The sequence below is a fragment of the Sminthopsis crassicaudata genome, chromosome 2 (assembly GCF_048593235.1).
Source record: "Sminthopsis crassicaudata isolate SCR6 chromosome 2, ASM4859323v1, whole genome shotgun sequence".
Taxonomy (NCBI): Eukaryota; Metazoa; Chordata; class Mammalia; order Dasyuromorphia; family Dasyuridae; genus Sminthopsis; species Sminthopsis crassicaudata.
Genome location: NC_133618.1, coordinates 220,338,245 through 220,350,602, shown reverse-complemented (window position 1 = coordinate 220,350,602; position 12,358 = coordinate 220,338,245). Strand labels below are relative to the sequence as shown.

The following is a 12,358-nucleotide window of genomic DNA, read 5'->3' as shown; positions in this document are numbered from 1 at the left end:
AGATCTTTGTGATTTTAGGCCCAGTACTTAGTCCACTGAGTCATCTAGTTGTCTTGGATATTCCTGACTACCCACTATGTGGGATATGGACTTGGATCTGTGATTTCATTGACATAAAGAGCTCCTGCAAGGGGAAACTTTTTGTGTCAATTCAGATCTATGCCTTCTCTGCAACTTGTACTCCTAGAGTTGTTTAGAGCTCTGAGAGACTGCATGACTTGGCAGAGTTAACAGAGCCAGGATGTCCAGGTGGGATTTGGAACCAACTATCTTAGAAGCAAGTTCTCTGTCCACATACTATCTTTTCACCTCTCTTATTAGACAGACAAGTTTTAAATATAAGAAGATAGAGAAAGTAAATTTAAGACAATTTTGGAGCTAGGGATAACATTAGAAACTGGGAGGAGATAGAGAGAGGGGGGATCTGCAAAGGCTCATGTAGGAAGTAATATTTTGATGAGCTTTGAAAGAAGTGGAGTGTAAGAAGTAGAGGAGAAAAGAGGGTATTCCAGATGTGAGATCATCCTGGGCAAGGACATGGAAACTTGAGATGGAATGTTGTATGTGAACATCAGATACACCATAGACTATATGCAAAGGAGTTAAGCATAACACCTGCAAAGGTCTGCTGAAGAGCTGCATTATAAAGGAGTTTAAATTATAAAACCAAGTCTCCAAGACTTAATTCAAATGCTGCCTTGTGTGAGGGCTGTATTTTAGTCTGGAGGCAGGACAGTGACATGGTTAGTACCGAGTTTTAGAAGTTTTATTTTGGCAGCTGTGTAAAGGATGGATTGGAGAAGGAAGAGATAAATAGTGAAGGAGTGAAAAGGGGAATGAATCAAGCAAGAAAATAGAAAAGATTGCCTACAAGGTTTGTTCCCCAGTGAAGAGCATTGCAATCATGTGTGTAATGGAACAAGTATAATGTGGGAGGATTTGAGAATTCTGTTTAATTAAACACATTTATAATATGATGCATTATGATAGGAAGATGAAAAGTCACATGATACTGACTCTCACAGGGTTACAATCTTTTAGGAAGAATAATGGCAAAAGAGAATTTCAGAGGGTAGAATCCTTACATCTTTCATTATAAGTTCTAAATGGTCTGAGTTGAATTTCACAATAGCAAAAATTGTTTAATTTAGGATAAAGATTTTAAAAATAGAAAGTATTTTCAAGATCATCTAGTTTAATTCAGTCTGTGACTTCTATTATAATTATAGCTAGTCCTTAATAAAATATAAGTTCCTGGAGGGTAGGTTCTAATTTCTTTTTTTTTTAATTTGAATCACTAGTATTGAGTAGTAAATATTAAAACTTATTATTGAATAGAATTAATGCTTTATTTTTATATAAAAATGTCAACTTGTTTTATTCAAAGTATATTACAGGGATATATTATATATTTTTATTAAGTAATGATTATGTGGTTTATTATGAAAATTAATTTCCTTGAGGGCGGGGCCTATTTCTTATTTCATTCTTGCATTCCCAGTGTTTTGTACATTGTAGGAGTTAGTCAATAAATATTTATTCTGTCTTCTTTTTAAATTCATTTTTAACTTAAATACAAAAAGACAACCCCCCCAAAAAAAACCCCAAACCTATTTTTATGTACACAGTATAATATAAAAAGAGGTTTCACTATAAAGTCATGAATTTCTAATTCACACTATTGACTTGTTGTAAAAATTTATTTTTAATACACATTTCTTTATGAATCATGTTTGTTGGGAGACAAAAATCAGAACAAAAGGGAAAAACCATGGGAGAGGGAAAAAAAAAAACAGGAAAAAGAAGTGAATATAGAATGTGTTAAAGTCAACTAGTTCATTATTTTTCATTGCACAATAGTATTCTATCATGGTCATATATACCTCAAAACTAATTTAGCTATTCCCCAATTGTTAGGCATCCCCTAAATTTCTATTTTTTTTTCCACCACAAAGAAAAGTACTATAAATATTTTAAAACATAGAAGTTCTTTTTCTTTTTCCTTAATCGTCTTGGGAAGCAGACCTAATAGTGGTATTGCTGGTTCAAAGGATATACAGTTTTATAACTTTGAGAATTATTTTAGATTTCTTTACAAAGTGGTTGGATCAGTTCAGTTCCACCAATAGTGAATATGTCCCAATTTTTTCCACATCTGCTCCAATATTTGTCACTTTGCCTTTCTAGCATTTTAGCCAATATGAAAAAAGTTGTTTTAATTTTCATTCTCTAATCAATAGTAAGTTAGAGCATTTTTTATAAGCATATATGTTTGTTTGTTTTCATCAAAAAAATGTCCTTTCATACATATCCTTTGATCATTTTTCAATTGAGGAATGATTCACATTTTTATAAATTTGACGTCGGAGAAACTCAGAAATTTTCACCTCAGTTTTGAAGTTTTTCTTCCCTAATATATGGTCAGTTTTTGTAAAGGTAACATGTACCATTGAAAAAGAAAGTATATTTTTTTCTATTCCCATTCAGTCCTCTCCAGATATATATCATATCTAGCTTAACGAAGATTTTATTCACCTCCTTAAATTCTTCTTTTTTTTTTTTTTTTCTGTTAGTGTTACCTAGTTCTGAGAGGGAAAGTCCTCCAATATTGTAGTATTATCTATTTTCACTTGTAATTCAACTTTTAGATGCTATAGTATTTGGATCATATAGATTTAGTATTGATATTACTAACTCTCTACTCCCATCTGCTGCCACTGTGTGAGATGAGATAATTGGTCCATTTTACCTGTCCATACACAATTTTATTCCATTCCATCATATTCTACTATAACCCCATCTTCTATCTTTATGTACTCTTGCAAACTATCCAAGTAATTATAACATTCTTCTTCTTTTTTTTTTAATTTTATAATTATAACTTTTTTTTTTTTTACAGTACATATGCATGGGTAATTTTTTACAACGTTATCCCTTGCACTCACTTCTGTTTTGATTTTCCCCTTCCTTCCATCCACCTCTTCTCATAGATGGCAGGCAGTCTTATACATGTTAAATATGTTATAGTATATTCTAGATACAATATATATGTGCAAAACTTAATTTTTTGTTTCACAGGAAGAATTGGATTCAGAAGATAAAAATAACTTGGGAAGAAAAACAGTTTACACTTTTTAAAAAAATTATAGCTTTTTATTTATGATATATGCATAGGTAATTTTTCAGCACTGACAATTGTAAAATCTTTTGTTCCACTTTTTCTCTCCTTCCCCCCACCTCTTCCCCAAGAAGGCAGGCTGACCAATACATGTTAAATATGTTAAAATATAAATTAAATACAATATATGTATACCTGTCTAAACAGTTATTTTGCTGTACAAAAAGAATCGGACTTTGAAATATAGTACAATTAGCCTGTGAAGGAAATAAAAAATGCAGGTAAACAAAAGTAGAGGGATTGGGGATTCTATTTAGTGGGTCATAGTCATCTCCCAGAGTCCTTTCATTGGGTGTAGCTGGTTCAATTTATTACTGCTCTGTTGGTGACCACGTCTATCAGAATTGATCATCATATAGTATTGTTGTTGAAGTATATCATGATCTCCTGGTCCTTCTCATTTCACTCAGCATCAGTTCATGTAAGTCTCTCCAGGCTTCTCTGTAATCATCATGCTGGTCATTTCTTATAGAACAATAATATTCCATAACATTCATATAACACAATTTATTCAGCCATTCTCCAATTGATGGGCATCTACTCATTTTCCAGTTTCTGGGCACTACAAAGGGTTGCCACAAATATTCTTGCACATACAGGTCCCTTTCCCTTCTTTAAATTCTCTTTGGGAAATAAGCCCAGTAATAATACTGCTGGATCAAAGGATATACACAGTTTGATAACTTTTTGAGCATAGTTCCAAATTGCTCTCTAGAATGGCTGGATGTATTCACAGTTCCACCAACAGTGTATCAGTGTCCCAATTTTCCCCACATCCCCTCCAACATTCCACATTATCTTTTCCTGTCATTCTAGTCAATCTGACAGGTGTGTAGTGGTATCTCAGAGTTGTCTTAATTTGCATTTCTCTGATTAATAATGACTTGGAGCAACTTTTCATATGGCTAGAAATAGTTCAAATTTCTTTATTTGAGAATTGTCTATTCATATTCGTTGATCATTTACCAATTGGGAGAATGGCTTGATTTCTTATAAATTAGAGTCAGTTCTCTATATATTTTGGAAATGAGGCCTTTATCAGAAAGAACCTTAAACAGTTTACACTTAATGATAACATTCTTAAAAGTACAGATAACATTCTCCCATATGAGAAGTAAACAGTTTGACCTTCTTGATTCCCTATATATAGTTACTCTTTAATATTTACTTTACATTTCTCTGAGATCTTAGATGTTAAATTTTCCACTGAATTCTGGTCTTTTTGTCACAGATATCTGTCAATTCATTAAATCTCTTCTATTTCTTTTTTTATTCCAGTTTATACTCAGTTTTTCTGGGTAAGTTATTGTTGATTTCAAAGCCAGCTCCCTTGCTCTTTTGATATAAGCTTTTTGAGGGAAATACTATTACTGCTTTCCTTGTCGTCATTTTACACAGTAAGTGTTTAATAAATGTTTTGATTAATTGATTGTATAATATATATAGGCCAGAGCCAGCTTGAAGTAAATTTACAAAAATGGGTGAAGGTAGAATAGAATTTGGTATAAATAATTATTGTTAGTTGTTTTCAAAAAGAGAATCAATAACATCAGGAGGTTGATGGCTTGACTGGAAGTGAATTGACTTAGATCAGGATGACTTGATGACTCTAGATGCAGTGGGGACCTTGACCTTTCTAAACTAAAGTCTTTTCCAAGTCTCAGTTTGTCTGAGGCAATAGTCATTCAGTGATTTCTGGCAAATGAGATGAAATATGGCTTAGTTTATCTACTCCCAAAAAAAAAAAAAAAATCAATGAGAGGGAAAGCACCTCAGGGTTTCTTGCCTAGAACAGAAACAATTACAATTTATTCTGAATCCTCAAAACCAAAACTATGACAAAGTAAGGAATGGCCTGGGACCAATTATTGGCCCAAGTATCCTGAAAAAATTAACAATAACCAGAAAAAAAAAAAAAAAGGAATTTAATCTTGTCTTCATTTTGTTATTTTCACAATGACTTATCCTAATAATTGTATAATTCTTCTGGTTTGAATAGGTCTTTCAGTATTACACCCCCCCCCCCCATCGCCTCCCATATCCTTATATTTGTCGTGTCATACAATGAAATAATATAATAATATTCCATTCCATTCATATATCATAGTTTGTTTACTCTTTTAAAAATTTGGAAGACTTGTTCACTTTGTTTTTCTTCCTCCTTTTTTTCCTACCACCAAAAAAAATGCATATATTTGATTCATTTGGTATATGGGGGTTTTCTTTTCTTTTTTTTCTTTTTTTTTTTTCCTTTTCTTTTTTTTCTTTTTTTTAACCACGTTGAGGCATATATTCAATATTTTTTTCTGTAAACTTTGCAAAGGAATCTTTAACATCTAGGTAGACTTCATGATTCTGTTCTCTGATCAACTTAGGCAAACATTTCGGGCTATAGCTATTTTTAAGTATCATTGTTGGTGGCATGGTGTCTGGAAAAGAAAACTGTCTAGGGAAGGAGTGAGGCATATGAGGGCTTTGATGCTTAACCAGCTATGTAACCTTAGGCTAGTTACTGAATTTCCAGGAAACCTTTATTTTCTTCATCTATAAGATGGGAAAAATACTTGGATTATCTGTTTCCAAAGTTGTTGTGAGGAAAATTTTGTAGTCTTTCACAAACTTTAGAAATGTTATTATCATCCTTCTAATCCTGAACTAGATACAAGTTCCTCTATTTGGTCAGTCAGTTAGCATTTTTTCTTGTTGAGTCTTTTTCAATCATGTTTTACTCTTCATGAGTCCATTTGGGATTTTCTTTGCAAAAATATTGGAGTGGCTTGTTCTTTTCTTCTTAGGCTTATTTTACTAATGAGGAAACTGAGGCAAATAGGGAAAGTGATTTGTCCAGAGTCACACAGATGAGGCTGGATTTGAACTCAGGTACTCTTTACCCCAGGCTTGGTCCTCTATTTACTTTATCTTATTCACCTTAGCTGCCTCTGGGTAAATTTTTAGAAATAGTCAAAAGTTACTCAGAATTCAGTTTGGCAAATAAAGTGGGTGACTGAATTGGATCATACCATACTGTATAGTGGAGAGAACCTTAGATTCATAAGGAATCTTGAGTTTGAAGCTTTAAATCAGATGCTAATGACTTTTGTAACTTTGAGTAATTTTCTCTGGACCTCAGTGAATCCCTCTAAAAACAGTGAATTGAAATAGATGATTTAACGATTCTTGAATAAAAATACATTCTTTTGGAAGAGACAATATTTTTCAAACTCTTCATCTTACTAAGGAAGTAACTTCATTTTACAGAAAAGGTGATCCGCCCACAGCCACAGGGCTAACAAGTTGCAGAGCTTGAATTTGAAATAAGAAATTAGAAATATGTTTTTTTTTTTTAAAGTTGTAAATAATGAAGATTCAAATTTCATAATTAGTCCTCTTTCTGTTATTTGTGTAGGAAAATGTTCATATTTGTTGATTCTAATAAAATTAAGAATAGCCAGAAGGTTAATTAAAGAATATTTTGAATCCATTTATTTTCATTCTAGGCTTTTCCATTATAGTCTTTAAAAAAAAAAAAAAGGTTCAGCCTCCTTTCTTTGTAGCCACACCTTCCTATTTCTGCTCCTTTGCTCCAGGGTAGATTGGTTCTATTATCCCTATTGGCTCAGGAGGAAACAGTGAAACAAAGAAGTTGGGTGTCTTTCCCTGAGGATTCTTGACTCCTTGGATGGGCCTGCATCGGAACAGACTCTACTGTTTGGTGCTTTTTATACCTCTGGGCCAAACTATCTCACTTCTGACTTGACTATTCTGAAGAGGAAAGACTTGCAGACTTTTTTTTTTTTTGAATATCCAAACCATCTTCCCTTGACCGGTTCTTGTCTAGCTCACCTGAAAATCTAGCAAAGATAGCTCTTGTCTGGTTATCTAGTTTGTTAGAGGCTTGCTCCATCTACCTGCTATAGGTATAAAGAAGCTGGCTGTAAAAGATCTTTTAAGTCTCCAATCACAATGTCACAATCTCTCTCACTACCATTCCTTCTAACCAAGAAAAACAATTAAACAAAAAGCAACAAACACAAGGACCTTCTGGCTTATTAGAATACATACCTGTAGGAAGTTTCATCTCTGGTAAGATTATGGCTGTGTATTTAATCATCTTTTCTTTAGTACCAAGATTTGACGTGATAATTTGAATTGTGTTGTGTGTTAGAGGCTGCTTTTACTGTGCCTACTATTCTGGCTTTTCCTATCTCATTTTTCATTAGTTTATACAAAATCATTTAACCTTGGAAATCTCTTCCAACTATGGGATTAGGTTTGTAGCTTTCTCTTTGTTCCAGAAAGAGAAATTCTGTCTTGAGAACCCTATCCCTTGTTATTTCTTCAGCCTTCTGGTCTTGAGTATGAATTAGGAAGGAAGTGGTCTCAAGTTTTTTAGACCATTTTGGAAGACTCCTTCTAGAGGGGAGTTTTAAATATACTCTATTTGCACTTTCCTTTGTATTCTACCTTGCCTTGTGAGGCCTCAGTTGGTATCTATCTGCCTACCTATTTATTAAGGCTTTATTTACAAAACATATGCATGGGCAATTTTTCAACATTGACCTTTGCAAAACCTTGTGTTCCAAATTTTCTTCTCCTTTCCCCTCCCCTCTCCCCTAGATGGCAGATCATCTAATACTAGATCCAATATATGTGTATATATTTATACAGTTATCTTGCTACACAAGAAAAATTGGATCAAGAAGAGAAAGAAAACAAGACCTCATTTATTATTATTTTAAAATCTCTACATGTCCTACTCTCCCTGAGGCCCTTAATTTTCCTAATGAGATACTGGGCCTTGCCCTAGTCACATCTTTGCATTTTTAACTGAGCTCCCTCTGGGCTCCTTTAATCACAAAGAATGATCTCTTCGGTTAGAATTCCTGACCTCCGAAGTTTAGGAAAATGCTGGAGGTTGAAGGCAGGGGGAGAGGTATACTAGAAGACCTTGTAGCAAACCTCTGAGGTGAATACCTGCTCTATGCTTCATCCTAATTATCATCTCTAAACTGCTTAGACGGATCTACTTAGCAAGTTCTAATCTTTTTCCTGACCCAATGCAATCATTTATCTTCTAATGCTTATTGGACGTCTCTAATTGGATGTCTCATAGACCCCTAAAACTCAACAAACTTAAAATAAATTCATTATCAAAACCCTCTTCCCCCGCCCCCCCCCTCCTTCTCTCCCTCCCAGCCTTCTCTTCCTGACTTCTCAATGTTGTGATCTCTATTCTCTATAATGTTAAGTGCTTATTGACTTCCTGGATGATTGACCTAATGAAACCCCATAATAAATGTTCATAGAATTTAGAAGTAGAAGTATTTCTTAGAGAGAGAAGTATTTAATCCAGACCTTTCATTTTACAAATAAGAAATCTGTGGCCCAGAGAAGGCAAGAGAATTTCCTAGAGATTACACAGCATAAGTTATTAGAAGTCAGGATAAAAACTCGGGTCTTCTTAATGAGGGAAAGGAAAGGGGGAACCCCACCCATGAGGGGCAGTGTCCCCTGTAAATGAATTTACAGGCCTGAAAACTTAGATTGATAAATAAAAGGTTTATTGTAGAAATTTGGAAGTAAGGTTCAGTTAGAAAGACGCCAGGGCCAGAAGTGGCCGCTGGGCGGGCAGGAACCCTTACATGGCTGGAAGGATACCATGTGTTGGGGGGGAGGGCTCCTGCAAAGAAGGCTCCCTCTGGCCCTTTTTATACCTAGAAGATGATGGGCGGTACCCCTAAGTTCTCGGCTGGCTTTTCAGTTAGCTCAGATCAGGTGAGGGCTGGGGGAAGCTGAGCTGAGAGTGGGGGGGCTGGGCCCAGATATTCAAAGGGTGCCTTTGACCAGGATTTGTGAATCAAAGTCAGCCATGGGTTGGGCAATTAGAAAGGAATCTTAAAGGGACCTCAACCCTCATCATTCTGACTTTAGAACTTCTGCCATGGCACACTGCTTGATTGTTATTTATGACTGTTTTAGAGAAACTTAGTACATTTGACTTTAACAAGTATTTACTCTTTTATTTCCACATGTAATAATTTATTTTTATGGTATTTTAAGGTTTACAAAACACTAGGGTATGAGAAGTGAATGTTTGATTATGAAAATGTCAGTAGAGAACTGCAGTTTGGTGCAATGGATAGAGTGCTGGATTTTGAAATGGAGGATCTATGCTTAGGCTATACCACTTATTTCGAGATATTAATAGGAAGGGAGGGAGGAAGGAAAGAAGGAATGTAGGGAGGAAGAAGAATGGTTTTTAACACCTAAAATGTTCTGGGCACTGTACTAAATACTTAGAAATGTTATACATAATCTCATATAATCCTTATAACAGTGTTGGGAGGTAGAAACTGGGACAATTACTCAAATTAAAATCGTATACTCAAGGTAAAAAGCAAAAAAAGATTTATTACAATCTCACAAAAAAAGACAACTCCCAACAGACAAGGTATTGGTAGAGGAGTGCAAGCACAAAATGCAAAATACAAGGTTATATAGATCTTAAATGCAGAAAACTCCCTCTTCCCTCCTTCTCCCATTGAAGTAGATAGCATATTAATTATAGTCTTCATCTTACATGTGAAGAAACTTGAGGTTCAGTTTCAGTGATTAAGTTTCAAAATACAAATTCAAATGTAGGTTTCCATATAGTTATGCTGTCTCTCTTAGCTTTTTGTATCTTTCTTATCTTTCTTTGTGTTTCTCTTCAATTCCCAACATAGTTATGTTTTAGAAATGTCTATAGAATATATCCAATTTGAAATATCTAATAAGCAGGTAGTGAGAGAAACAGGTTGGGAAGAGCAACAGTAGGCATTTGGTAAATTTTTATTGAATCTAATGGGAATGATCTATTGAAATTAAGACTGATAACAGGCACTAGTAACTCTAATGAAGTCAGAAACCTCCAATCCATGCCAAATTAGTAATCCTGATGACAAACAGATTAAAAGACCTCTGTCCTACATCATGTTATAGCATCCTGAATTTCTACCTGAATCTCTACATTCTATACGGTGGCAAATGCTATGTGGTTATATTCTCCAGTGTGTAGATAGCAATTTATCTAGGATTTCTCATCCTGGATTACTATTGTCCTGTCTTCCTATAATCGTACCACAGGGGGCCATCCAATTGCCTGGAGTCTTCCCTTAGCTATTTTGACATGGTATGGGTACCTTTGCCACTTTTAAAGCATTATATAAAAAAGTTATTAGCAACTTTAATACAGTGTTTTAAAATTTGCAAGAAGACTTTGCTTGGAAAATCTAGTAAGAATTCCACTTCTGATAGTTATTATCTCTGTTACATAAATGTAGTATTTGTTTACTGGGGTGTGAGGCTTAAAGAAATACATTACAATTGCTTTGTAAACTTTAAAAGTGTCATAAATTAATAATAATTTTGCTGGCTATGCCTCTCATTTTATAAATGAAAAAACTCAGGCTTAGAAAGTTTAAGTGATTTTTCTCACAGCTATTACATGTCAGGAGTAAGGCTTAAAAAAAAAGAAATCTCAAATTTGATCCTCACAGTAACTTTGTGAAGTAGGTGCTCTTTGAACCTCATTTATGGTTGAAGAAATCAAGACTAACTGACCAAAATCACTCAGTTAATAAGTGTCTGAAGCCAAATTTAAATTCAAGTCTTTTTGTTTCCAGGCCTGGTGCTCTATCTATCCACTATATTATCACCAGCAGCCTCTTTCCTTTCTCCTATCACAAGTGAAACTTTTCTTTTTATGCCAAAAGAGTCAAATAAAAGGTGCTAATGTTAACTGTAACAATTTTCCCTCCCTCTGAGTGTAGTATGCTATTCACTTTTTCCTTACTGGAAGCCTAATGAGTACAGAAGGTCATGTGCTTCACTTAGAGATAAATGGCCTTCCTCTGTTCTCCCTCAGAGCCCTGCTCAGAGCCCAGAATGCAAACAAACAGGGAATGTAAGTCAGATAATCAGATCATTGCTCTGATAGTACTTGATCATAGTTTGTCCAGTGATTTTTCTTTTCTTTTCTTTATTTTAATTTTTTTTTTTTTCTGATGCAATTGGGATTAGGTAACTTGCCCAGGGTCATACATACAGCTAGGAAATGTTAAGTGTCTGAGGTCAGATTTGAACTCTGGACCCTCTGATTTCAGGGCTGGTGCTCTATCTACTGCACCATCTAATTGTCCCCCAGTGATTTTTTTTTTTTTTTAATTTTTTTTTTTTTTTATGCTGAGGCAATTGGGGCTAAGTGATTTGCCTAGGTCTCATAGCTAGGAAGAGTTAAGTTCCTGAGATCATATTTGAACTCTTGGTCCTCCTGACTTCAGAAAATCACTCTCCCCCAGTGATTTTCTATTGAAAAGTTGCCTTCCAACATCATCATTCTTCTTGTTGTCATCATTATCATAATGCCATTTAGACAGCACTTTTAAGTCCTCAACGACACTTTACATTCCTTGCCACAATTCTGTGATTTCCATCCTGTTTTCAAATGAAGAAACTGAGAGTTGAAATGTGATCTTATCCCTGATCACATAACTAGTACGTGTTGGTAGTAGGATGTGAATCCCAGTCTGTTAAAATATAAAATCCAGTATCTTTTTCTATAATATATTGTTACCTTCTTCATGATAAGTTTCTCATTGCCCAGTATGTCTATATCCTTTTCTAGGATGTTTTTCTGCTACTAATTATATTTTTCTTTTACTTTCTTTAAAGCCTTATAAAGAAGATGGCTCAATGTGTAGTAGAAGTTATGGAAGATGCAAAAGGCAAAGTTTATGAGAACCTGTTGGCCAATGGAGGTAGGTAACATGTATAGCCCCATTGTGCTTTGGCAGATGGGGACCAAGGAAGGGCTTGTAGATATCTTTGGCAGATCCAGCCTCCAAGTAAAACTTAATTTACTCAGTATTAGAGACCCTGCCTACCTCTGGCATGACATCTGATTGCTCAGAGTATACATGTTAGAATCTAAAATGAATATTCTAAACAGCTTGAAAATGTCTTTTTCCTTGCATGACAGAATTGTTTTACAAATTAAAAGCTTTTTTCTATGTTTTAGACTAATGATGTTTAAAAACATGTTAAAAATTATTTAAAAAAAGATCTGAAGGCTCAGAGATGATCATATCAGGGCTTGGAGCTAGCAATAGGCTTCCCAAGACTATGCTGGTAGCATTTAAA

The 12,358-nt window shown here is 34.6% G+C and overlaps 1 protein-coding gene across 4 annotated transcripts in view; it reads left to right on the top strand.

The window, feature by feature from the left end:
- The window catches only part of ATP6V1C2 (ATPase H+ transporting V1 subunit C2), a 55,488-nt gene that overhangs the window by 10,059 nt on the left and 33,071 nt on the right, over nt 1-12,358 (top strand). For 3 of the 4 annotated variants that reach the window (XM_074288241.1, XM_074288240.1, XM_074288239.1), the window contains exon 4: nt 11,891-11,976. In XM_074288241.1, coding sequence (XP_074144342.1) covers nt 11,891-11,976 — 86 coding nt within the window. Of the gene's footprint in view, nt 1-4,456; nt 4,477-11,890; nt 11,977-12,358 lie in introns of all 4 variants that reach the window. The other variant, XM_074288242.1, reaches the window with a different exon arrangement.